At 42.2% G+C, this 27,293-nt stretch overlaps 1 protein-coding gene across 2 annotated transcripts in view; it reads left to right on the forward strand.

The window, feature by feature from the left end:
* UBL3 (ubiquitin like 3) overlaps nucleotides 1-27,003 on the forward strand; it is a 52,735-nt gene extending 25,732 nt beyond the window's left edge. For both annotated transcript variants that reach the window (XM_035114933.3, XM_088668234.1), the window contains 4 exons: nucleotides 12,892-13,000; nucleotides 16,966-17,052; nucleotides 24,056-24,133; nucleotides 24,427-27,003. In XM_035114933.3, coding sequence (XP_034970824.1) covers nucleotides 12,892-13,000; nucleotides 16,966-17,052; nucleotides 24,056-24,133; nucleotides 24,427-24,479 — 327 coding nt within the window. In that variant the 3' untranslated portion in view covers nucleotides 24,480-27,003. The remainder of the gene's footprint in view (nucleotides 1-12,891; nucleotides 13,001-16,965; nucleotides 17,053-24,055; nucleotides 24,134-24,426) is intronic.
* Nucleotides 27,004-27,293: the final 290 nt, after the last annotated feature.

The following is a 27,293-nucleotide window of genomic DNA, read 5'->3' on the forward strand; positions in this document are numbered from 1 at the left end:
CCTCGGAGGGCCTTCCCACCAGAGGGAGGTGCAAAAAGCTGGCACCCAAAAGGCTGGGCCCCTTCACGGTCACGCAACAGGTCAACCCGGTGGCATACAGGCTGGCACTGCCAGAGGACATGAGGGTGCATCCAGTGTTTCATAGATCGCTGCTGTCGCCGTACAGGGAAAGCAGCAGGCTCCGAGACAGCGAACAAACCCCCGAGGGAGGGGGGGAGAGGGAAGGCAGGGAGCAACTCAATGAGGCCACGGCCATCCTGGATTCAAGGTGGGGGGTGGGGGGACTGGAGTACCTCATGGCATGGGAGGATGCTCCACCGTCCCAGAATGAATGGGTCCCAGCCACTCAGATACAGGAGGAATTCTTGGTGGAAGAATTTCACGCCCTCTTTCCCCACAGACCCAAGCCCTGGCACATGGAAAGGGAGGGGGAGGAGGAGGAGGCACGGGAGAGCAGCTCACCATGGCGCTGGGAAGCGGAGTTTGAGGAACCAGAGGATGAGGTATGGGTGTCACCGAGATCCACCCAGTCAGAGGAAGGAGCAGATTGGCAGAACGTTTTTACCCCCACCAGCTCTGACGCCACGGACTTTTTGGGATTCCCGTCCGCCCAGGCGGAAGGGGGGGGCTCGCAGGACTGGGGGGAGGTATTCACACCAACGGGCTCGGAGAGCACTGAGTTCTTAGGCTTCCAGTCGTCACCGACACATGGGGGGGGCCTGGGGAGGGGTGAAGGAGAGCTTGGGAGGGGGGTGGATGTGAGGGACAGGGGATATCGCGAAGTCCCTCCCCTCCTGAGTTCAAGCCCGTCCCCGAGCAAAGGGGAAAGCAGGGAGAGTTCCGATTCCAGTGGGGAAGCAGGAAGTCGTGTCCGAGGCTCAGGCAAGGTAGAGGAGCCAGGGTCCCAGGTGGGACAGGAAGGGGCAAGCAAGGGGGGAAGACCCATCCCCCCAACTCCAGAATTACGCAGGAAGAGGAGGGGCAAGAGGATGGGTCTGCCAAAGCTTTTGTGTTGGAGAAAGACGCGCCAAAAGCCATTAGGAGGTTCTGAAACCGACTGACCACATCACTCCGTGTAAATAGCAATGACTTGAGCACTGTAAATACGCAGCACCAATAAAAGAATAAAATGCAGAGCTGCGTGGCGTCGTTACTCTGAAGTAGTCCACTCCGGCCACCGTGACACATTCCTATGGGAAGTCGCGTTTCCAGTAGTGCTTTTCGACTTACGAATTTTTTGACCTATGAAGGTGCCTTCGGAACGGATTAAATTTGTAAGTCGAGGCACCACTGTGTGTGTGTGTGTGTATGTATGTATGTATGTATGTATGTATGTATGTATGTATGTATGTATGTTGCATTACTCTGAGGCTTCTGTAGTCTAGACTGCAGTAGATAATCATAATCATTCTTTCCTCTGCAGTGTAAATAGCCCCTGAGTGATTTCTGTGACGCATTTAGGGAGGAAGGTGAAGGCTCTTGGCTTAGTGCATTGCATCAAAAACTAATTAAGTTGTGAACTGTTACTGCTGAGGCAGATATTACAAACATTCTTAGGTTTAGACAGAGGAAAACCTCTGTTCATTGTTAGAATAAAGTTTTCATAGTCATGTATGTTACCATTACAAAATCTGAAATTATCAGAAGTCTTATGGGAAACTCTCTGTAATGTTCCTGCTTCAGTAATCTTCAAATGAGCTAGCATTTGGGGAAGATAAATGGCATAGCATCGTTGAAGGCCCTTGTGATCTTAGAGTGATTTTTCTATCTGCTCCCCTACCCACTTCAGCCCAAGCTCTATGCCATGATATCACATTTCTTCTTGAGTGCCCTGGAGTCTTGACAAAATTGCTGTGCATCTTGTTTTGTTCAGGGTTGTGAAAAGCAGGTAAAGCTAGACTGTCTTGGTCCAGAATTTGTATGAAACAGCTTGAGGGCAACTAATTTGAATGCAGTTAAGAGATCCTAGAAAGCCTACGGTACTTACACCTCAGTTCTAGTAAATGTCTTGTATTTTTTTTTAAAGTCTGAGCTTTAAAAGTACATTGTTATTCCATAATGCTTTACTGCTGTTCTAATAAAATCAATTTAATGGAACATTTGAAGCTGCGTTATATGGAGTCAGCTCATTAGCCCACTTAACCCGGTGTTTCCTACTTTAGGAATGGCTTTCAAGGCTCCAAGCAGAGATCTATAGTGTGCCCACAACTTAATTGTGCAGGTACTCCCCCCGCCCTATCCTGTCTCCCAAAAATGCTTCTGTAGTTAAAATATAAACATATCAATGTGCAATGTCTGTTTGATCCTGTACATAGACTTCATTTTTCCAACAATGGAGATTGAGGCGGTTTTGCTCAGGACAGGATTTATCAAATAGACTAATAAGACTCTGGCCTGGGGCCTGTGATTTTCATAATATGGGGCTGGTTTTGATGATGCCAGCACTGAAGGGAAAAAAGTTTATTTAGTGAACCATTCAGGGTCCAATTTTCATGTGTTCTCTGATAGAGTATAGGAACTGGAGTAGGGCTAAGCCACAGGACCAACTGCCATAGTACAGGGTGGGCTCATCATAGGTGGATGATACCCACCTCTACTTCTCCATACCACCTGAAACAGATTGAAGCTGTGATGGTGCTGAGCTATTGTCTGGAAGCAGTGACGGTCTGGATGAGGGCCAGCAAACTGAAATTGAATCCTCACAAGTTGAAGGTGTTGGTGGTAGCTGATTACTGTGTTTTGGGAACTGAGTAACTAGCCTGCTCTAGGCAGAATCTCCCTGTCTCTGGAGGAGCAGGTCTGTACCTTGGGAATGCTGCTGGATCCAGTATTGTCATTGGAGGCCCAAGTTGTTTCTAACTTGGATTAGTTTGCTAGCTACTGTTCCTAGAAAGAGATAGTAAGGTCACAGAACTGTATGCTCTGGTAAACTTGTGTCTTAATTACTCCATTGCAGTCTGTGTGGGGTTGCCTTGGAAGATAGTCCTTGAAACTTCAGCTAGTGTAGAATGCTGCTACTAGAATACTTATTAGAACATTTTTGTGGGATCATATTACAGCTGCTGTGCAAGATCTGCTCAGGCTGCCCATACATTACCAGACCCAATTTAAGGCCCTAAATGTAAGGCATGTAAGGCCCTAAATAGCTTGGGATCCGAGTATTTGGTGGACCATCTTTCCCTCTATTAGCCAACCCAGACCCTGAGATCAGTGGAGGGGGCCTTTCTCAAGGACTCACTGGCATGTTTGGGTCTTATTTGTAGTGCCTCCCCAAATATGGAATCACTTCTGGAGGCATGTATGGCCTCTATGACGATTGGGTTTCTGACACTAGGTTAAGACACATTTGTTCACCCAGGCCTTTATTGGTGTTGGTTTATTTAAGAGACTGCTGTGATGGGAGTATTATGTTTGCTGTTGTACTTGTGTTAACTTGAGAAGTTTGATAATCCTATAATTTTAAGTGTGTGTGTGTGTTTGTAAACTGCCTTGAGAATTTTGGATGGGGGGGGCAGCCTATAAGATAAATAGTGATACTTTATAGAACCTTTTGTGCATGTGCATGAGAATTATTTGATTCTACAATACTAATAAATAAATGAGACAATAATAACAAATTAGATATCCTAGCTCTCTGTGGCACCACTGAGTGACAGCATCACTTGTCACAGGTTGATACAAATTGGCCATATTCTGTTAAATAGCTGCTGAAGCCTTGGAAAACTCAATACAATAGGTTGGTTGATAGCAAATGCTTGTATAACAAATGTACCCTTCTTTCCTTTAAAAGTACCAGATCTCCTTACAGCTTTGTGACAATTTTGAAAATAATAGCCTATTTTCAGTTTCATGTGCATTTAGAGCAGCTATTCCTTGTATACTGAATACATGTTGTATATGTAGCATTTGCTGCTGCAAAGGAGATGTTGGTGTAAAATTCTAAATGTAACTTGGTTTGGGTGTGCCACAGTTTTCTGAGAAATGGCATATGTGTAGTTTCGAATAAGACTTAGGCTACATTATGAACAGAAGTGTGTAAAAAGTGGTGGGGTTACACTTGCCCCCCCCCCCAAAGAAAAGAAACAAGATTTTTGGAACCTGCCAACTTTTAACATCCTGATATATGGATTTTGAGGTCAGTTTGAACCTCAAATTTTCAGAATTGAAATTTGGCAGAGATTCAAAAAAGCTATATTGAATGAATAAGTGAAAATGTACAATATTGTATGTCAGATTTTCAACTAGGCTGGCTGATGCTGCATGCAGCTGTCGAATGTCAATGCATGCTGTTGATTAAAATATTTCTTGAATACAAACTATTTGCTGAATACTTATAGGATATTTCTGTCAAAATTCACAAAAGAGCTCCCGTTGCTCGGTCCCAGCTCCTGCCAATCTAGCAGTTCGAAAGCACGTCAAAGTGCAAGTAGATAAATAGGTACTGCTACAGCGGGAAGGTCCTGCCAACCTAGCAGTTCGAAAACACGTCAAAATGCAAGTAGATAAATAGGAACCGCTACAGCGGGAAGGTAAACGGCGTTTCCATGTGCTGCTCTGGTTCACCAGAAACGGCTATGTCATGCTGGCCACATGACCTGGAAGCTATACGCCGGCTCCCTCGGCCAATAATGCGAGATGAGCGCGCAACCCCAGAGTCGGTCACGACTGGACCTAATGGTCAGGGGTCCCTTTACCTTTACCTTTTACAGCGGGAAGGTAAACGACATTTCCATGTGCTGCTCTGGTTCTCCAGAAGCGGCTTTGTCATGCTGGCCACATGACCTGGAAGCTGTATGCCGGCTCCCTCGGCCAATAACGCGAGATGAGCACCGCAACCCCAGTGTCGGTCACGACTGGACCTAATGGTCAGGGGTCCCTTTATGCTTGACCCAAGCTTTTGATTACATCATTAGAAATGCTGGTTAAATGCTGGTTAGTAAAACTCATGTATATGGCAAAACCAATGTGGGTACAGTACTCATGTAAGTCAACTTTTTTACCAACCTTTTGTTCTGAGAGAACGATGGACATAATGCTCTATGAACAGCTGTGCAAAGCTACGTCAGAGTTCATTAACGCAGAACTTTGCTCCAGGGAAATGGGCAGCATTATTACCCTTGATTCTCTATGCTACATGTGGCTGAATGTTTACTATGAACTATAATGCAACAAACTAATTAAGAAAAAGAGAGCCTTCTTGGTAGTGTTTCATTCATGTCTGGGTTGCTTACTTCTGCTAGAGTAAACCACCGCTACAGACATTTCAGTTGGGCATGGAAAATTATTTTTCATACAAAAGATATTTTACTCTCAATCCTAATCCTACCTCTGTTTTTGTTCAGTGGCTTAATGGGGATATGATAGCCATGTTCAAATATATGAAAGGATGTCATATGGAGGAGGGAGAAAGATTGTTTTCTGCTGCTCCAGAGAAGCGGACACGGAACAATGGATTCAAACTTCAAGAAAGAAGATTCCACCTAAACATTAGGAAGAACTTCCTGACAGTGAGAGCTGTTTGGCAGTGGAATTTGCTACCAAGGAGTGTGGTGGAGTCTCCTTCTTTGGAGGTCTTTAAGCAGAGGCTTGACAAGCATATGTCAAGAATGCTTTGATGGTGTTTCCTGCTTGGCAGGGGGGTTGGACTGGATGGCCCTTGTGGTCTCTTCCAGCTCTATGATTCTATGATTCTAAATTATAACTAATAAATTATTTTGTTATTTTCCCACTAAAGTGAATCCAATATTCCTTGACTTCAAGTGGAAAATTTGTTTTTGCATCTTTCACTCTATGCAGTCTGTATAACTACCACATCACTTTTGTTATTTAGCCAGTTTAGGCTATGCTGTTTCAAACAGCATATGAGACTTTGGGTACACCAGACCTTTGAAAAAGTAGATTTGGAATGTGAAGCTTTCTTTGAAAAAGCATGATCTTCAACTTGCCTTTCCACAACCCACCCCATTTAAAATAAAATAAATTGACTGTATGACTATATATATTGGATTTGAACTAGTTTTCTATATGATTTTTGACAAGGAAATACTTACTTAAATATTCCTGGTCCCATCGCCTTGTCTGTCTCCAGCATCATCTTGACCAGGGTTCAGCAAACTTTTTCAGCAGGACCTTGTGGGGGGCCGGACTATATTTTGGAAAAAAATATATGAACAAATTCCTGTGCCCCACAAATAACCCAGAGATGCATTTTAAATAAAAGGACACATTCTACTCATGTAAAAACACCAGGCAGGCCCCACAAATAACCCAGAGATGCATTTTAAATAAAATGACACATTCTACTCATGTAAAAACATGCTGACTGTCCGCGGGCCGGATTTAGAAGGCGATTGGGCCGCATCCGGCCCCTGGGCCTTAGTTTGGGGGACCCCTGATCTTGACTATACTGTATTCATAATTTTAATGCTAGGATTATTCCTGGTCATTTCTTCTCCAGCAAAAAGGTTATGTATATCCCTATGTCAGGAGTTATGAAAAACTGGTTTACAAAGTGTCTTGGATTTTAAATGGCTAAAACTGGTTTTACAGAAGATAAATTGAGTGTCGTATGAAGCTGGACAGCCTGACCTAAAAATGGTTGGCTGCTGCTCTACCAATGCATTCTCACCAGAGTTAGCTAGTCATGTTTCTAGTCCTTGTTGGCAACATAAACTCACTTCATATGTAAATACCAGATATTGTAGCCCTTCTTGACCAAGGGGACATTTCAGCTTGAAACCAGAACAGAAATAAGAAAGTTGTGTGGGCTGAGGGAGTGGGAGAAAGAGGTGGAAAAACAGAGTCATAGTAAATAGGGGAGTTCTTGAATCTGCTAACTGACTTTGGATTGCTTCTTCTAGAAGGTGTTGACAGAGAATTTACTATACAGGCTAAATGAGATTCTTCCCCTCCTTATAAATGTTAATTGAACCTGTTGTGTCTTATTGTTGGTCATTTCCCTTCAAGAGTATTCCCCTTAGTTTCATTAAGTATTTGTGGTTTCCCAGCTTGCCACATTAGTACTAAAAGACGAAATACTTTTAAAGCCCAAGAGGTATGTCATGAAAATATTGTTTTGCTCTTGAGAATTGTAAGCAGAAACACAAGAATAAATAAATAATAGCACAGTTCATTGTGATTCTGAAGAAATACAGAAATGGATTGTGAACCACATTAAAACTTACATTTTCTCATGTCCCCCTGGTGGTGAAAACACACAATTTGCAATTCATATATGTGGGTGTGGGTGTGTTCTAAACAGATAATGGTTGTAGTAGGAGGGGAAAATAATTCATGATGACCCATAATTCATGAAGCAGTCCACAGCGTTGTTAATCTTGCATGAACTTTACATTCCTTGAGATGTAAGTGTGTGATCACTAGGGTATTGTTCTGGTTACAACCAACATAAAAACAGATCTTTTCTTTCAAGAATGGAAGTCTCTGACAACCCTCTTTTGTACATCTTTCCAAATAAAAATACATCTAGCACAGGCTGTTTCAAATTTCACAGTACAAGCAAATGTCCACTAGGTAATCCTTGCCCAACAAGTGTAAAAGGTTTTGCTTTTCTTTTTGAAGTTCACATATTATGTGGTGATAAGTGTCTACCTCTCACCATGTTTCCATGGAGAGCACTCCAGACTTTCTTATGTTTAGATACCTCTGTCTACACCAGCGTTGCAACTACCCCTCTCCCACAAAATTACTAGCCTGCCTTTTCCCCCATGTCAGCCTATTGTGAATTGGCAGAGGAGGGCCAGAGCTATAGCAGTTACATTCCTGTGCTGGGCACATTCAACGGCTCACTCATCTGCTTGGCACCCCTTGTCTCTCATGGGTACTAGGCTATAGCTTACATACAAGGCTGGTGTATCACCACTAGTTTTCTGACTACATTTCTGGCACACAAAAAAGCACTGTATTCCAGGTAAAGGGTAAAGGGGCCCCTGACCATCAGGTCCAGTCGTGTCCAACTCTGGGGTTGCGGCGCTCATCTCGCTCTATAGGCCGAGGGAGCCAGCGTTTGTCCGCAGACAGCTTCCGGGTCATGTGGCCTGCATGACAAAGCTGCTTCTGGTGAACCAGAGCAGCGCACAGAAATGCTGTTTACCTTCCCACCGGAGCGGTCCCTATTTATCTACTTGCACTTTGATGTGCTTTCGAACTGCTAGGTGGGCAGGAGCTGGGACCGAGCAACAAGAGCTCACCCCATTGCAGGGATTCGAACCGCCAACCTTCTGATCAGCAAGCCCTAGGCTCAGTGGTTTAACCTACAGCGCCACCTTAATGTATTCCAGGTAACAGTGCACAAATGCTTTCCTCCCATAGGTTATCCATGTAGGGGGAAATGTGTTTCAGCCCTGAAAATGCAGCATCTCTTTCTTTTCCCTGTAACTATGACATCTAGGTATTCTTTAGAGCAAGGTTTCTCAAACTTGGGTCTCCAGATGTTTTTGCACTATAATTCCCATCATGCCTGACCACTAGCCCTACTAGCTAGAAATGATGGATTTGTAGTCCAACAACAGCTGGAGACCCTGCTTTTGAGTATTTCCAGTATAAAAAGTGCAATTCATATAGGTGTCCCTAAATGTTTGTAAGTTGTAAACTCTCCGTGAGCAAGACCTTAGATTGGGTGTGTGTGCTATTGCTTTCTGTTTCAAATGCATCAGAACACTGTATTTGGGGCTGGGAGTAGCTCAGTAGTAGAGCAGGCACATGCTCTGCATGAAAAAAGCTCTTAAGGCATCTCCAAGATCAGGTTGCAGGTGGTGATGGGAAAAACAACCGAGATTCTGGGAGCTGCTACAAGTCCATGTAGCCAATGCATTTGGGTAGACAAACCAGTGGTTTGATTTTTGTTTGGCAGCTTCATATGGCCATCCAATCTCTTCTCTTCTTCCCTCTACTCTCTATCTCTGCTGCATAACCTGTCACACAAAGGTTCCAAGGAGGTTTAGTATCCCGAAGAGTCCTTACGCACATGTGGTTTTTTAAAATTATATTTAAAACAGTTACTGTGGGAATGGTAAATATGTTTGCTGGCATTATACTGAAATAATTGCATGATTAATAAATTGTTATTTTTTAATTTACAAATGTTAATGTAGTAATAATAAATGTAGTAACCAGTCTGAATGGCTCTATTTCAGAATTGTTTGTTCTTTCTGTGATAGCATTCCATTAGACCACAACATACAAAGTCATTACCAAGGGCCTTCTCGGTAGTGGCACCCGCCCTGTGGAACGCCCTCCCATCAGATGTCAAAGAGAAAAACAACTACCAGACTTTTAGAAGACATCTGAAGGCAGCCCTGTTTAGGGAGGCTTTTAATGTTTAATAGATTATTGTATTTTAATATTCTGTTGGAAGCCACCCAGAGTGGCTGGGGTATTAATAATAATAATAATAATAATAATATTACTTTTCCGTCTATTAGACGCTCCCATGTATAAGGCCCTCCCTATTTTCAGGGACTCAATTTTAAGAAAATGAGGGGAGATGGCCCTCTCCCCCCACGCAGCTGCGGGCAGGAAACACTCTCTAGATCACGGGTGTCAAACACAAGGCCCGGGGGCCAAATCCGGCCCGCCAGACCTCGTCATGTGGCCCGCCGAGCGCCCCAGCCAGCGGGACCCATCAGCGGGACCTTGCTGCTGAAGCGCCACGCCGACAAACAGCTGGGGCCTGGGGGGGGGGTAGAAAGGCGGCTGGAGCAGCGCTGCGTGGAGCACCCCAAGCCACAGCAGCAGGAGGAGGCAGCTTGCCAGGTCCCTTGCCTCAGCGACGCAGAGTCCCTTGCCTCAGCGACGCAGCAGTGCTCTGTAGCACTTTGAATCCTCTTCCTCCTCCTGCCACGGCTCGGCGCCTGGAAACGGCTGCTGCTGCTGAAGCACAGACACAGCACCCAGCAGCGCCACATGGAGGAGCAGGAGGATTCAAAGTGCAGCCAGCAGCAGCAATGCTCCCAGAGACTCGGGGCGCTCTGCGCACGCTGCTGGTTGCCGACCCAAGCCTCTGGGAGCCGGCAGGAGGAGGAGGAGGCTTGCCAGGTTGTCACCCAGCAGCGCGCGTGGAGCGCCCCGAGTCCCTGGAAGCGTTGCTGCTGCTGGCTGCCGGAGGCTATGGGCGCTCTGCGCGCGCTGCTGGGTGACGACCCAGCAAGCCTCCTCCTCCTCCTGCCGGCTTCCAGAGGCTTCGGGGCGCTCTGTGTACGCTGCTGGGTGACGACCCGGCAAGCCTCCTCCTCCTCCTGCCGGCTCCCAGGGGCTTGGGTCGACACCCAGCAGCGCATGCAGAGCACCCCGAGCCTCATTCAAACCAACTTTAAAGGAGAACACATTTTTTTTAAAAAAAAATCAGCAGTAACATGGTCATAAAACCACATCTAAACAGTCTGGGGTAATACAACGTTTTCACCTGGTACCAAAAAGAAGAAAAAAAGACTCAGGTCCAGATGAACCTCTGCGCGTGCTGCTGGAACCACTTACAGTAATAATAATAATAAGACACCCACCGAAAATAAGCCACCCTGTGTTTTTTTGAGGAAAAAAAGTTATAAGACGGTGTCTTAAAAAAGGGAAAACACGGTAGGATGCTGCTTTATACTTCTGGCCCTTAAACCCTGGAACCAGGAGAACAGCTCCAGTGAGTCAACCTCAGCCAGTCCCTTTGGTGAAGGGTGGTGGCTCACTGGCAGAACATCTGTCCTGCATGCAGAAGGACCCCAGCATCTCCAGGTACCAGTAGCTCTGCAAAGCTCCTGCATGAAACCCTAGCGAGCCTCCACCACCCAGTGCAGTTACCAAAAATCATTTTTCAATAAATTGTACAATAATTGTACATTTGAATATCTACTTGCCATTATTCTGACTATGTTAGTTATTACTTACATTATTACAAAAAACAGTAATAATTGAATGCAGTGACAATAATTTATGATAATAAAGAGTGGACACATAGTCCTACAGATACTACCGGCCCTTTGAGGGTGACCAAACTGCTGATGCGGCCCCCAATGAATTTGAGTTTGACACCCCTGCTCTAGATCATTCCCTCATGCAGCAGCACCGAGGGAAGTTGTGCTCCAGCCAGCCAGCTGGTTGGCCAGAGGGCACCTTCCCCCGATGCCACTGAGCATGGGAAACGATCCAGCGGCATCAGGGAAAGTGTGCGCCGCCAGCCAGTACCCCCAGATCGCTCCCCGCTCACAGCGGCATCTCCCCCCCCCCATGCCACTATCTGTGTATTAGACAACCCCAGTTTTTTGACATGATTTTTGTGTCAAAAAACCTCATCCAATACACAGAAAGATACAGTAACTTTTGTGTGAGTTAGAGCAAGTTACTTGAAGCCACTTGCTGCCAGCATAGTGCTGTCAGCTCTTCCTTGTACCTTCCATGAAAACCAAAAGGGCCATTGTGGCAATGTTGATCTGCTCATTATGCATGGAAGCTGCAAGCACAAGATTTGTTTGCACTTATGAATCACCACTTGTAATCACAAAGTTAATTTTAAGGTGGGAATCTGGTCTCTAATGAAATCTGATAGTTCTTGAAAGTTTCATGAGCAAAGTCAAATAGTAGATTGATTCTTGGATCTGCAAACCCAGTTTGTAACCTAGTGTCTGAAATTGGACCTGAGTAAACAAGCACAAAGTCACTGAGAAATCAGGAGCATGTTTCAGGAAAATGAGACTACAATATTTATAAGTCAAACTGAAACAATGAATTCGTTCAAAATACTATTCATATAAGCAACACTGCTGGATTCCAGACAAGCCACAATAAATCTAAGATAAAAAGTTATGAAAGTGAGATTCTTCTTAACCATAGTTTGATAATAACTGATAAACCATAGTTATTAACTATAGAATAATTTTTCAAGCTGCTCCAATGTCTTGATAGGTTATGTGTGTTTGACTGAGAATGGCAGCATGTTAAATATATATACATAAGATGGGGGAAGGCAAATAAAACTGGACCTCTTATTTTAGTTTTGAAATATGTCTAGGGCCATGATACTACATTCTCAACATGTTTAAACAGATGTTATTCCTATGCAGAGAAGCAGCTGCTCCTAATAAAAGACTACATACTTTATTTATATCATATGTTAGGCATATATTTATTGTATAACCAAAAATAAAACCTCAATTTTAAAATCTTTTGAAGGAGCTTGTTTACTGCAAGGTATGATGTCTCAGGAAGATTAATATCAAATATCTTGTTTTTTAAAAGCTCTTGCTGTAAGAAGCCTTCTAATGGCATGCTGTGCCTATGTTGCTAACTCTGCAAAAATGTTTGTAATTGTGTGTTTTTTTAAATGTACTGGTGCAAATCTCAAAATGCTCTCTAAAAATAACACTTTGTTGCCTGCAAGAAAGAAGACACTAACACAGTGAGATGGTTAGAGTACACAAAATAATAAATTATTTTTAAAATATTGATTGGCTATTGCCTCAAATCAGGTTCATTTTCCCTTTACATTATATTTATTAATATTCTTGGAGCCAAAACCAGAAGGGAGTGCTTGCTAAACCCTATTTGCTGGTTTGGTGGTAAAGCAGGGGTGAGGTAAGGCTTTTTCTTATCTCTAAAAAGAGCATGTGCAGGTTGGGAATGGAAGTTCCCTCCCATCCCCCATAAAACAATAGTCTTTTTTTAATCACTTGTCTATATGTAATCCAAGTAGTTTTTATTTGATGTCTTTGCTGTTTTTTTCATACCGCAGCCAAAAAGTGACTGGGTTTATGTTTTCTGTGTGACATTTGTTTTTCTTTTATTTGGCAACTGGCCTAAAATAATGACAGTTTTATCCACATTAATCATAACAATTCAGTTCCATAATTTTGACATTCCTTCCTAATTATTTGCTTTCTCTTACAGATAAATTTGCGCCTCATTTTGGTAAGCGGAAAAACGAAAGAATTCTTGTTTTCACCCAATGACTCAGCAGCAGACATTGCAAAGCATGTATATGATAACTGGCCAATGGGTAAGTATTACAGACAAGTTCTCCCCACACCTTGTATTCAGATGGGATCAGCCCTGTGCAGAGCTTGTCTGAGGCCCGGGGCGGGAGGGAGTCTTGTTAGAATAAAGTTATAAACTCAAACAGTGTAAGTCCAGCAGGCCCCTGACAGAGCCCCCTGCCGGCTTAGTCCTCTGAGGCCTGGTGCAAGTGAACCCAGCTTCCCCTCTCTGCATGGGCCTGGGTGGGACTCTACATGGGATGGTGGTGGTAAAGAATATATTTTTTTTCTAATGCAGAATATCACTGAATATTACTGGGCTGGTAATAGCTCAAAGGGTGAAACCAAAAGTGCCACACTCTTTTATGTGATGTGCTTACAGACTTTTATGCTAACTTTTATATGTATATTTGTACATTACTTAGACCAGTGGTTTCTAACACACACACCCTGGATCATTTGAATATTTCTGAGGGTCTTGGTGGGCCATTTAATTTTTTTCCTGCCTGTTGTAGCAATTGTAATGAGCTATGCTAGATTCTATATGATTTTAATTGCATTTTTGTTGCTTCTTATAATTTTTTACAGTGTACTTTACTATATTACAATTTGAATTCTATGGAAGAGTTCACAGGCATGCCATGGACCAGTATGAGAACCCCCCTAGCTTATACATTTTCTAATATGAAGCAGTCTAGATTACTTCCCCACAACCCCTCCCAATATCCTTTTTAAAAGCTTCAATTTTATAATGGAACTAAATGTTTGGCAATTGTGTATTTTGAAATCTCTGCTTGGAGTGAAAATGTTACTTGCAAACTGCAAATTTGATCCTTTAAGGAGAGTGCAGCCCTTTTCAGAACAGGCTGAACTGCTGCCACCTTTGTCAGAAGAATAGCCTACCAAAAGCTCCTTTGTCTTATCTGGACTGAGCTTCCGTTTATTAGATGTCATTCTTTCCATGGCTGACCTTGAGCCCTTTCTTGTTCAGCAAGTCTGCCTCACATGACTTTGATAAAAGGGAGATAGAACTGGTGTCACTGGGTTTATTTATTTTTATTTTTTCATTATTTAATTTAAAATGTTTATCTATGCTTGGGCAAGATTTTTGAATAGAAGCATCAGGTCAGGGTACAAATGTCTAGCGTACAGATAGAAATGCAGAACTTATCAAGGTGTTTTTGTCTGGAGCAGCAAGGCAAGAAACTTGATGAGAGGTTATCACTGACAAGAAAACAAAAGATCTAGGGAGCCGGTCAGAAAGGGTTACCCCAATTTGAATGGAGATACAAAAAATGATAAAATGATACGAGGAACTGGAGGATAAAGAAGCAACTAAAAATGAGGAAGAGAAAGAGAAGGTGGGAAGACCTGGGATGGAGGAACAAGAATGACTAAGCAAGTGCAGGAAGGAAAGGGGCAGGAGGAACAACTGGACCCCATCCTCAATTTTTTGAGAACAGGTGAAATACTACAAGACTGGAGGCAGGCAAATGTCTGTGTCTTCAAAAAGAATGCCTAGGCAACAGGTTATTGGTCAACTTGACATCAGTACCTGGAAAGGTTCTAGAACAGATTATTAAGCTGTCAGTCAGCATGCAATGGGGCGGGGTGGTGTTGGTGGTGGCTGGAAGCTGTGATTGCAAAAAGTCCTTACAAAATGTCCTGCCAAACTAACTGGCTTGGTTAATCATGGACATGCTGTGGATGTAGTATCTCTGGATTTCAGCAAGCCTTTTGATAAAGTCCCCCATGATATTCTTGTTGGTGAGATAGATAGTGCTGCTGTTTGAAAGAAATGTAGCTGCTGGTTGGGTCATAGCCACCTAGAGAGTGCTCCTCAACACTTCCTTGTCAACCTGGAGCAAAGTGACAAGTGGGGTGCTGCACGATTTTTTACTAAGCATGCTGGTTTCTAACACCTTTGTAAATAAAAGTACAGAGGAGATGTTAACCAAATGTGTAGAACGACACCAAACTGGGTGGGTAGCTAACACCTTAAAAAGGTAAAGGTAAAGGTACCCCTGACCGTTAGGTCCAGTCACGGAAGACTCTGGGGTTGGGCGCTCATCTCGCTCAGTAGGCCGAGGGAGCCGGCGTTTGTCCGCAGACAGCTTCTGGGTCATGTGGCCAGCATGACTAAGCCGCTTCTGGCAAACCAGAGCAGCACACGGAAACCCCATTTACCTTCCCACTGGAGCGGTACCTATTTATCTACTTGCACTTGATGTGCTTTTGAACTGCTAGGTTGGCAGGAGCAGGGACCAAACAACGGGAGCTCACCCTGTTGCGGGGAGTCGAACCGCCGACCTTCTGATCAGCAAGGCCTGGGCTCTGTGGTTTAGACCACAGCACCACCCATGTCCCTTAGCTAACACCTTAGACAGAAACAAAGTGAATGTGATGTATCTACAGATGTTTAGATATGTGGTTTCAACATACTTGACGTGGTTTCCATTTTTGTAAATTCAGTGTTATTTTGGGAGTTTATATATGGATCATACAGCTGAATATTTGTGTAATACATCTCACACTGTCTAATAAAACAAGTAGGACTGGGTTACGTTATTGAGCTATTGATTAATTGTTCTCAATAAGCTTTGGGTAGCAACTAGGTTTTATATTTTCAAAAACTCAGGACTCAACTATGGTACATTTCTTTATGCCAGAGGTCCTGGGTGCAGCCTGAAATCTGCATGGTACCTACTAGAGCAGCCTTTGACAACCTGGTGCCCTCCAGATGATTGGAACTTACAACTCTCATCAGCTCCCACAGCATGACCCAATAGTTGGGAGTGATGAGAGTTGTAGTAGTCCAAATCTTCTGGAGGGCACCACTCTCAAAAGGTGTCCCCAAAAATGTTTACACGTCACTTGGGACGACAGGCAAACTAATGCCAGTGTACTGAAAAAAGCAAAGATCACCAGTGTCAAAACAATGATTCTTCAACATCAACTTCGTTGGATTGGTCATGTTGTTTGGATGCCGCCTTGTCTTCCAAAGCAACTACTCTATTCCGAACTTAAAAATGGAAAGCATAATGCTGGTGGTAAACAAAAGAGGTTTAAAGACTTTCAAGGCAGATCTAAAAAAAGTAGTATAAACACTGACAATTGGGAAACACTGGCCTTTGAGTGCTCCAATTGGAGAACAGCCTTTACCAAAGGTGTCATGGACTTTGAAGACGCTCGAACTCAGGACGAAAGGGAGAAACGTGCTAAGAGGAAGGCACATTTGGCAACCCTCACCATGACCAACTCCCACCCGGAAACCTATGTCCCCACTGTGGAAGGACATGTGGATCCATAATTGGCCTTCACAGTCACTTATGGACTCACTGTTAAGACCGTGTTCATGGAGGACAATATTACTTGGCTATGAGGGATCACCAAAGAAGAAGAAGAAAGAAGAAGAATGTGGGAAGCAGCACTTGTGGTTTGTTTCTTCCCTGGCGTCCCGAAGGAAAGAGCAAAGCACTTAACTTAAAACAATTGCTTGCTTTTACCTATGGTTTAAAGTGACATATGACCTGGTGACTAAATACAGGCTCCATCAACCAGTTTTTCCCCTCTCCCACCCAAGCTTTGTTTAATATCCAACATGATGAAGCATACTGGAGAACTTGAGAGCTTACTGTTTTGTGACAGATTGATTGACCTAATAAAGGTATTGCCTTGCTGTGGTTCTGGATTTTTTTTGTAATAATGGTTTGTTACTATTACAGTAATTAAGTATGTAAATGTAATTGTTAGCTGATATTGGCTGAAGTGCCTGCCTTATCTATTCCTTCTCCAACTGGTCCCACTGCCCCTTTTTAAAATTGAAGGGAAACCTTGCCTGCTTTATAGCAAGGAATAAAAGCTCTCATACCTGTAATTTATGCAGTGTGTTGCTAGGAGGGTCTAATAAGGCAGGGTATAAATGGAGAGTTAAAAAATAAACAAGACAGTGAATGCACTTGACAAATCTTTTTGCTACTTTTTTCAGACTGGGAAGAAGAGCAAGTAAGCAGTCCAAATATTCTGCGACTTATTTATCAAGGACGGTTTCTTCATGGCAACGTGACATTAGGAGGTAATGAAATAAATTCAGTTGAAGCCGGTGGTTCTGTGGGTGATCTTTGTCTGATTTATAAAATGCAAGAAATGGACTTCCTAGCATAGTTAGTGAAGGAAGGAAGCCTATGACAGGAACATATATACCTGAGGGAACACATGGGGCATCCTTTCCCCACCTTAAGAAGGAACAATGTGCCCCAGGTAAGGCAGAAGCAAAGAGGTCCAGTCTTAGGAACTTGTGACATCAGCTTCTAAAAAGACCATCAGATGGCCCAAGAGGAGGACCCTTAACATTCTACATTTCATACTATATATTAGGCTCATTGTTTTAAAATGGCATTGGGTTTCTTGGCAGAAAGGCAATACTGTATATAAATACAATACAAAAATAAAAGTTTGTTCTTAGTAAACAGACGGCATGATTCCCAGTTAGAGCACTTTGGGTGTTGTTGGTTTTTACCTTGGGAATTCAGCAAAAGCTCTTATTAAAATCAGTGACACTTAATAAGTTCTCAGCTTTGAGCACAATCCCACCAATGTTTTTTTAATTAAAGTTGCAATTATGTGTTCCATTACACATGCAATTGAGTCCCACTCGCTGGATTATCACCTTGTTGTGGTGAGTGAGCTTGCATGTTCCTATGACCCTTGTGAGCGAAGCCCGTCGGGAATCTTGCACTCCCAGCAGGGTCACCCAAGGCGGTAAGGTCAAAGGGAAGGAGCTAGGACAAAGAATGATCCAAGAAGTCCTTAATGGCAGAACAGGCGGATGATAACAAGAGGTATGTTACAACGGCTGTGAAGGCGGATGAAGGCTGCAGCAGATAGGATATCTACCGGTTTGTCGTGACTACTTCATGCCATCGGAACAGAACCCTACTGCAAAAACTGTGCGTTGGTCAGCGTGCACTGATCTACACACACAAAACAAATTCATGCACAGGCGTCTTCCAAAAACCCAACCCAAATCCCCAAAGTCCCATGGTGATCAGCAAATGGTAACGACAGGATCATGAAATCTGGAAGCCCCTAGTCATGAACCAGCACATGGGCGGTGGATACGGAGTCAGTCATTCTGACTCGAGGAACGAGGCAGTTGAGCAGCTCGGCAGCTGTATCCATGATTGAGCAGCCCTTTTTAGGATCCACTCTGCTCACCCCGAAAAGGGGGATGGGGCTAGAAAAGGTGCCCTAAACATAGTCTGCCTCCCTTTTCACCTGACTGGATTACAGCGCCCAGTGGGGTCACCACCTAGTGGTCGTAAAAGACAAATGAACTTTGGAACATGGAATATACGGACTTTGTCAGATAACACAGACAGTGAGAGTCCTGAACGCAAAACTGCCATTATTGCAAGAGAGCTGCGACGTTTTAACATGGATATTGCAGCGCTTCAAGAGACTCGAAGAGCAGGCGAGGGACAACTGAAGGAAGAAAAAGGAGGCTACACATTCTTCTGGAAAGGTCTATCTGAACAAGAACATCAAATACATGGGGTAGGCTTCGCTATCAAAAATGACCTTGTGAAGCTCCTGTCAGAAGTCCCGCATTAATGAGCAACTCTCAACCTTTCGAATAAAGCTCACCAAAAACCAATAGGCTACTTTTATAAGCGCTTATGCACCAACACTGGATGCCGATGAAGACATTAAAGAAAATTTTTACTCTCAGCTGGATACTGTCCTATCAGAGACGTCTAGGGAAGATAAAATTATCCTCCTGGGTGATTATAATGCAAGAGTTGGGCGAGATTTTGATATGTGGCCTGGGACTATTGGGAAAGAAGGAGTTGGCAACAGCAACCAGAACAGAATCTTACTTTTGATGATATGTGCAGCGCACAACCTTGTTATTACCAAGACACACTTTCAACAGAAAAATAAATTTAAAACTTCATGGAGGCATCCTCCGTCAAACCACTGGCACCTCTTGGACTATGTTACGAGTGCTAACGACTGCTGGACAGATCACTGACTAATGTGCTCTTTGATGGCTATCAAGATTATACCTCAACGCAGGAAGGAAACCAAGGAAGGAAACCAAGGTGCAAAATGAACACTCAAGCCCTTCAAGATCCCATTAAGCGGGATTGCTTCCAAACGATTCTTAAGGTCCACCTGCTTTCAGAATTCCCTGATAACATCAAGGAACACTGGACAAAGCCAAAAACATCCATTATTGCAGCCTGTGAACAAACCATTGGATACCAAACCAAGAAACACCAGGACTGGTTTGATAAGAATGACAGTGAGATTGAACGCATGATTGACAAGAAAAGGAAGGTCTTTCAGATCTGGCAAAGAGATAGAAACTGTGCCACTAAGAAAAAAAAAACTATGCCAACGCTAAGGCTGAGGTTCAAAGAAGAACCAGAGAACTGAAAAACCTGGTGGATAAAAAAAAGCTCAAGAGATCCAGCACTTAGCCGACACTCATTATGCACAGAGTTTCTTTAAAGCCACAAAGACCATCTATGGGCCAATAAATCGTGGCATATGCCCCCTACGCTCAGCAGACGGTATCACACTTCGAAAAGATAAAGAAGCTATTGCATTGCGCTGGAAAGAACATTACCAACATCTCCTTAACTGCAACTCCCCCGTAGCTGCTGAGGTCCTCTCACAAATTCCGCAAAAACAAGTTAGAGATGAGCTTGCAGTATCTCCAAATCTGAGAGTTGTGTACAGCTCTTAACCAAATGAAAAACAACAAAGCCAGTGGACCTGATGGGATACCTGCCGAAATCTTCAAAGTGGGCAGAATTGAACTTACACAACAACTTCACAAGCTCATCGAAAAAATCTGGGAAAGAGAAGAAATCCCAGCAGACTTTCGGGATGCCAAAATTATCAATCTCTTTTAAAAAGGTGACAGCACTGATTGTGGAAACTATCGAGGCATCTCTCTATTAGCTGTGGCCGGCAAAATTCTTGCAAGGATCTTAGCAAACTGTCTTGTAACAATATCCGAGGTGACCCTTCCTGAATCCCAAAATGGTTTTCGGCCTTCTAGGGGGACAGTGGACATGATTTTCACCGCTCAACAGCTTCAATAAAAATGCAGAGAGCAAAACCACCCCCTGTATATGGCATTTATTGACCTGACTAAGGCTTTTGACACTGTAAATCGTAATGCCCTGTGGACTGTCCTTCTGAAAATTGGCTGCCCAGATAAATTTGTAAACATCATTCGGCTCCTCCATGATAATATGACAGCAACAATCGCAGATAACAATGGCTCTCAAAGTGAACCGTTCACAGTGGGATCAGGTGTTAAGCAGGGTTTTGTTATTGCCCCAACTCTATTCATTATTTTCATTGCCATGATCCTACACTTTGTCGCAGGGAAACTCCCCACCGGAGTAGAAATCATATATTGAACAGATGGAAAGTCTTCAATCTGAACAGTCTGAAAGCAAAGAGTAAGGTTACCATAACTTCCGTCATAGAGCTTCAGTATGCGCACGCTCAGAGGATGACCTCCAAACCATCCTAAATATCTTTGCAGAAGCTTACAAAAAGCTCGGCCTATCACTCAACATCCAAAGTGCTGCACCAGCAAGTACAAAATAACCCCTCTGCAGTGCCACAAATCCAACTCAATGGTGTAATGTTGGAAAATGTCGATCACTTCTCCTGCCTAGGCAGTTATCTTTCCACAAGGGCCAACATCGATGCCGAAATCCAGCATTGGCTGAGCTCTGCAAGTGCGGCTTTCTCCCGATTGTGCAGAGTGTTTGAGGACCGGGACATTTGCAGGGAAACCAAAATGCTTGTTTACAAAGCTATTGTACTGCCAACCTTACTATATGCCTGTGGAACATGGACCACTTATAAACACCATCTCCTACTCCTTGAAAGATTCCATCAACGGTGTCTCCGAAACACATCACTTTTACACATCACTTGGGAAGACAGGCAAACTAATATCGGTGTACTGGAAGAAGCAAAGATCACCAGTGTTGAAGCAATGATTCTTCAACATCAACTTCGTTGGACTGGTCATGTTGTGCGGATGCCTGATGATCGTCTTCCAAAGCAACTACTCTATTCCGAACTTAAAAATGGAAAGCGTAATACTGGTGGTAACAAAAGAGGTTTAAAGACTGTCTCAAGGCAAATCTTTAAAAATGTAGTATAAACACTGACAACTGGGAAACACTGGCCTGCAAGCGCTCCAGTTGGAGAACAGCCTTTACCAAAGGTGTCATGGGCTTTGAAGACACTCGAACTCAGGACACAAGGGAGAAACATGCTAAGAGGAAGGCATGCTTGGCAAATCCACACCGTGATCAACTCCTGCCCGGAAACGAATGTCCCCACTGTGGAAGGACGTGTGGATCCAGAATTGGCCTCCACAGTCACTTACAGACTCACTGTCACAACCATGTTTATGGAAGACAATCTTACTTGGCTACGAGTGATAGAAGAAGAAGAAGAAGAAGAAGAAGAAGAAGAAGAAGAAGAAGAAGAAGAAGAAGAAGAAGAAGAAGAAGAAGAAGAAGAAGAAGAAGAAATTGAGTAGTAGGCTGTAACTCTTAAAAATTCAAAGGTTCGATGTATTTAAAGGGGTCATTCAGTGGTCTGCGGTATATCACATTTTTAATTTCTCTTCAGGTATTACTGCAGTAAATATCATCTTGGAAATGATGATACTAATTACCAGTAGTTAATAGCAATCCTCTCTTAATTGGAGAAGTGATTTGATTTCAGTCTTCATATGCCTCCTGTACTGCATACAGTCCTTAGAATCTGTATTCTAAATATTATGCGAATTGCATAACAGTGACCTAAATCGTAGCACTGTGGCTGGGCAGATTGAGAACTGGAATAAGGGGAAGCTTTCTTGCTGTGTCTAGCATAGCCATGAGGTTCCAAATGATTAGTTATAAAAGACTGGAATGGACTCACTTGGAGTAGAAAAGCAGTTCAATTGTGCCCCCTTGTGGCATGCACCTCTACCTGGTTTTTACTGTATTGTGAACTACACTCATTGTCAGCTTTTTGAATACTGAGTTTCACTGCAGTATATTCGTATTCATGATAAAATTTCAGATGGAATATAAATTGAACTTGGGTGTGAGTGTGCATAGTTGGAAGTCTGCATGCATGTACACTAGAAACAATTGTTCTGGCTTGCTGAGATTAGCTTTCCTAACGGGTCAAATCTCCCACTAACCAGTTTGACTTGTGTGTCAATTTGCCTTATTAGTTAATTTCAAATGTGTGACTGCAAATATCCCAAAATAGTAAGCACAAAGTTGGTTGGCCAGGGTTATTCAGCACTGAAGAATAAAGACTTGTCAGAGGGTTTTTCTTATCCTTAAAAGGGGTCTGGCAAATCATAAAGATTTATTTACACCGCTCACATTCCTTCAGATGAAGTTTCTCATTGTCTGTCTTTGCATCTAGCTCAGACAGTAGAACATGAGACCCTTAGTCGCAGGGCTGTGGGTTCAAGCCCAAATGTTGAACAAAAAGATCCCTGCATTATAGGGGGTTGGAATAGATGACCCTCTGGGTTCCTTTCCAACTTGGTGATTTTATGATTCTATATCAAGTGAGCATGAAGAATTTCTACTGGAGCAGGGAACTTCAGAGGAAGTGTGCTGAAGTTGTACTGAAATCTGTGATGGTATATACAAATCTGCTAGATTTTACTTGAGCATTTCATGCTTTCTCTGAATTTTAGCCAGTATTTTTATACACATTTCTATGGTGTTGCAGCCATAATAATAATAATAATAATAATAATAATAATAATAATAATAATAATAATAATAATTTCTTATTTATACCCCGCACATCTGGCTGGGTTTCCCCAGCCACTCTGGGCGACTTCCAACCGAATATTAAAAACAATACAGCATCAAACATTAAAAACTTCCCTAAACAGGGCCGCCTTCAGTTGTCGTTTAAAAGTAAAATAGTTGCTTATTGCCTTGACATCTGCTGGGAGGGCATTCCACAAGGCGGGTGCCACTACCAAGAAGGCCCTCTGTCTGGTTCCCTGTAACCTCACTTCTCGCAATGAGGGAACCGCCAGAAGGCCCTCGGCGCTGGATCTCAGTGTCCGGCCTGAACGATGGGGGTGGAGACACACCTTCAGGTATACAGGACCGAGGCCGTTTAGGGCTTTAAAGGTCAGTACCAACACCTCATGAGAAGAGAAGAATCCTTGGAAAAGACCCTGATGTTGGGAAAGATTGAGGGCACTAGGAGAAGGGGACGACAGAGGACAAGATGGTTGGAAAGTGTTCTCGAAGCTACGAACATGAGTTTGACCAAACTGCGGGAGGCAGTGCAAGACAGGAGTGCCTGGCGTGCTATGATCCATGGGGTCACGAAGAGTCGGACACGACTAAACGACTAAACAACAACACCAACACTTTGAATTGTGCTTGGAAACGTACTGGGAGCCAGTGTAGATCTCTCAGGACCGGTGTTAACTAAACATGCATTCTAGTACATATAAATATGTTGATGGTGTTATGGTATGGAAAATGCTGATAAGTCAAGGAGAATTTAAAACCAGCTGTGTTATCCCAGTTCCATCCCATCCTACTTCCAAGGAGCTCGAGGGTGTATGTAAGGTTCTGTCCCCTGTGAGGTAGGCTAGGCTGAGTGGAGTCACCCAGTTAGCTTCATGACTGAGTGGAGTTTTAAACCCAAGTTTCCCTGTTCCTAGGCTGACAAATAATTGGTTTAAGAAACATGGATTTCTTTTTTATCAGAAACAAGCCAAACAAATACTTGAATTTTGGTTTGTATTGACTGTTTCAAATATTGGGGCAGCAAAGGACTGGGAACAATATTTTATTCTCCCTTTCTGCAACTTATATTTGTAAGCTGCTGCTCTGAGAGCTCCAGCTGAAGAGTGACTAATTAAAGTGACAAGAAATAAATAAAATGGTGAAAGCTTGCACTTTTGGAAAATACGCAGTTTGGATATTGTATATTACTGTGTCTATAGGGATGAAGAAGAGTATTAACAAGTAATTCTCTCTCCCCACACACAGCATTAAAGCTTCCTTTTGGCAAGACAACGGTGATGCATTTGGTGGCTAGAGAGACGTTGCCAGAACCAAACTCTCAAGGTAAGCTGATGCTTCTATCTTGGACTCAATGGACACATATTCAAAGTATTTGCACTTGGGTTACAGTCTCTTCGTGACTTATTAAAATGCTGTGCTGAGGAGAATTCTAAAGATTTTTTTGTGGTTCTTAGAACACTTGAATTTATATTTACACTTGAAAATGTAATTTCCCTTTTAAGGGCATGTGACCAAAGCCTGTAATGCTCATTCAGAATTATTCTGCTCCTTTGTGTTGCACACAGAGATTAATATTTTGCATTAATTATCTTGAAAACATTTTCTCTGTTCTGCAGGTCAGAGGAATCGTGAAAAAACTGGAGAGAGCAATTGCTGTGTGATCCTGTAAAAGCTCTGCTGTATCTACTACTTTGTGATGTATAATAGTTTTCGTCTTTCATGCCGCTGGACTAGAGGAGACCAACATTGCTTCAAACACCCTTAGGACAAACCTGTCTGAATCCATTGAACTGAAATATTACATGAACGCTGTCACTTTTTTTTTTCTAGAACAATGAACAGTTTTTTATTTCTACGTTTTAGGCTGTTGAACAAGCTTATTAATACATCACTTCTCCACTTCTCCAATGCATTCTCTCTCCAAGAAAAGGTTAACTATTCTCAACAGGAATCATATTGCTGCCATAAGATCATCCTTAACCTGAACTTTAACCAATCAAGATTTCTAGATGCAATTTGCACTAAAAATGGTTGACGATATATAGACCTCATCATCAAAAGCTCTTAAGTATTTCAAACACAGAGAAAGGAATCAGCACTGGAAAATACTATCAGCAGTCTTATTCTTTAAATTCAGTAATGGCCAGCTGAAAGGGGAAAAAATAACTACTAAGTAAGTAAATTCTACCTAAGTCAACCTTGGTGGCCAAACTGGCACAAAATACTAACTAAAATTGTCTGACTATAGACATATATATATTTTCACTGCAACAAACTATGTGCCTGTAATTTTAAAGCACTCTGTAGAGGGCTGTTGAAACTGATTTTTTTCATTGATGTGCACTCTTCTTGTACATTAGTTGAGTGCTTGTTCAGACAGCACAAATAAGTACAGAGAGTGCATTTCCTAGCCTTAATATGGGAGGGGCAATTTCCTGTAGTTCATAGGCTTTTATTAATGTGCATAAATATTAGAAGACCTCATTTACTAATCAATTTTATGTCTTTGAATATCAGCAATTGATGTTTTTCAATCATTCTTAGTCATCCGTACCTTAGTGCCCAGTGTCATGCTTACTCATTAGTGACTTCAAACAAATAACTAAAAGGAAAAAATGGAAAAAAAACATAGAAAAACCTCTGCCATATGATGAGATTTTGTTTATTTTATGTGCATTTGGTGTTAGTGCTTGCAATTGTATTGGAAATCAAAAAGCTGGTTTTTAAAGCATACATATTTAGAAAGGATGCCATTCATTTTCTTCATATAATTTAAAAATTGATATGCTAAAAAAATTGCACAGCACTAAAGCATGAGTTAGTTTCATCTAAACCTGTAAAAAAATATAAAAGATTTTATATTTTTCCACTAGGGAGAAATTCTTCCTAGTTGAAATTACAAATGTGTAGAATATATTTAATAAAAATCTTATAAAAACATAACTATAGAACTTAAATATAGATTGGAGTGTAGAATAATACAACAATAATCCATATAAATAGCTCTAGACTTTTAAGAAAAAATTGCAGGTTGACATTTGTGTTCTGTACTTGAGTCCATGGCCCTTACAAATGTTCTGTGTTTTCTGAATGATCAACTTCATTTAAATGTAATCAGGTTATTTTATTCAATGTTATTGCTTTGACAAAATGCTTTATATGCAGTAGGCCTACAAAGATATTGTTCATAATGATCAAAATTAAATTTGTATAGAGCAGAGTTTTAAAACAAATTGTAAATAGCACTAAACATTTTCTTTCTGCAACCTGTACTGATAGATTCTTCTCTAAACTAAATAAAAGAAGAATATTGTAGTGCACTTGGTTGTGATTTGAAAGCTATGACCTGATCTGTATTGGGCATCAGTGTTTTTAAGTCATGAAGAATATGTACAATGGAAATATCCCTTCCTGATTTTCTTTTTAAATTAATACTTGGGTTGAAATTTGAGGAAGATTGTAAACTTGTTTCGGAACAGGGATGGAGGCATTTTGGATATGCTTGGCCTCAGCTGTGAAGGACTTTATAAATCCACAAACTCAAGTTTACCCCCCCACCCCTGGAGTCAATGATTGGGTAACCAGTGCTAATATTTAAAACACCGTTATAACTTAAGAAACTGCATGAGCATGAGAAATCTTAGTGTTTTAGCATTCAAAAACTTAACGCTTAATTTAAAAAATGTGTACATTCAGCTATGGCACCTCTGATCACTAAAAGCTTCTTTAGAGGCCCCCTTGCCATTTCTGTTTCAGAACAGTGGCAGTTTACTCCCAAAGCATTTATTTTGAAGAGACTGCTAGCAATGCAACCTCATCTTATCCAATGCCTTTAGTTTGGTCCCCGCATCATTAGCAGCAATTCAGTTGGGTGATGTCTACACTTGCTCAGTTTCACATTAATTGTACCTGAAAACTGGCAGTACACTTCATTTTTAGAATGACTTCAAATTGAGTTCTGGGGATCTATTTGAAGCTGTCGGGAAAGAAGGTCACATAGGAGTAACAGAGATCCAAACATGTAAAATACCGGTAAATGCACATAATCCAACAAGTTGGTGAGAAAAATTTGCAGCAACTATTGGATAGAATACTGCTCTTTACAAGTTTACAAAATGATGTGTTAAAAGTGGAAATGAGGCCTGTTTTCCCTCTAGGACTACTGACTGATTAAAGAACATTTAGCTGATTTATTATCTGTCTTTAATTGGGTCTTTACACTTGCATGCTGCATTTTTTGAGAAACTGAACTGAGAGAGAATTGAATAAATAAGCTATCAACTGTTGGGGGGGCAGGGAATAAACATATTACCATTTCCTACTCTACCACCACCAGAGCCAAAATAGTCTCAAAAATATACAGCAGACCTTCCTCTAACGTCTATCAATTAGTTTTGCTTGCCTGGCTTAATCAACATTTGGTTGATAAACAGCAAGAGCAAACTTCAGTTGGTAGGACAGAAAGAAGGGCATATTGTATATT

This window comes from Zootoca vivipara, chromosome 4 (assembly GCF_965207765.1).
Source record: "Zootoca vivipara chromosome 4, rZooViv2.hap1.1, whole genome shotgun sequence".
In the NCBI taxonomy this organism is placed as follows: Eukaryota; Metazoa; Chordata; class Lepidosauria; order Squamata; family Lacertidae; genus Zootoca; species Zootoca vivipara.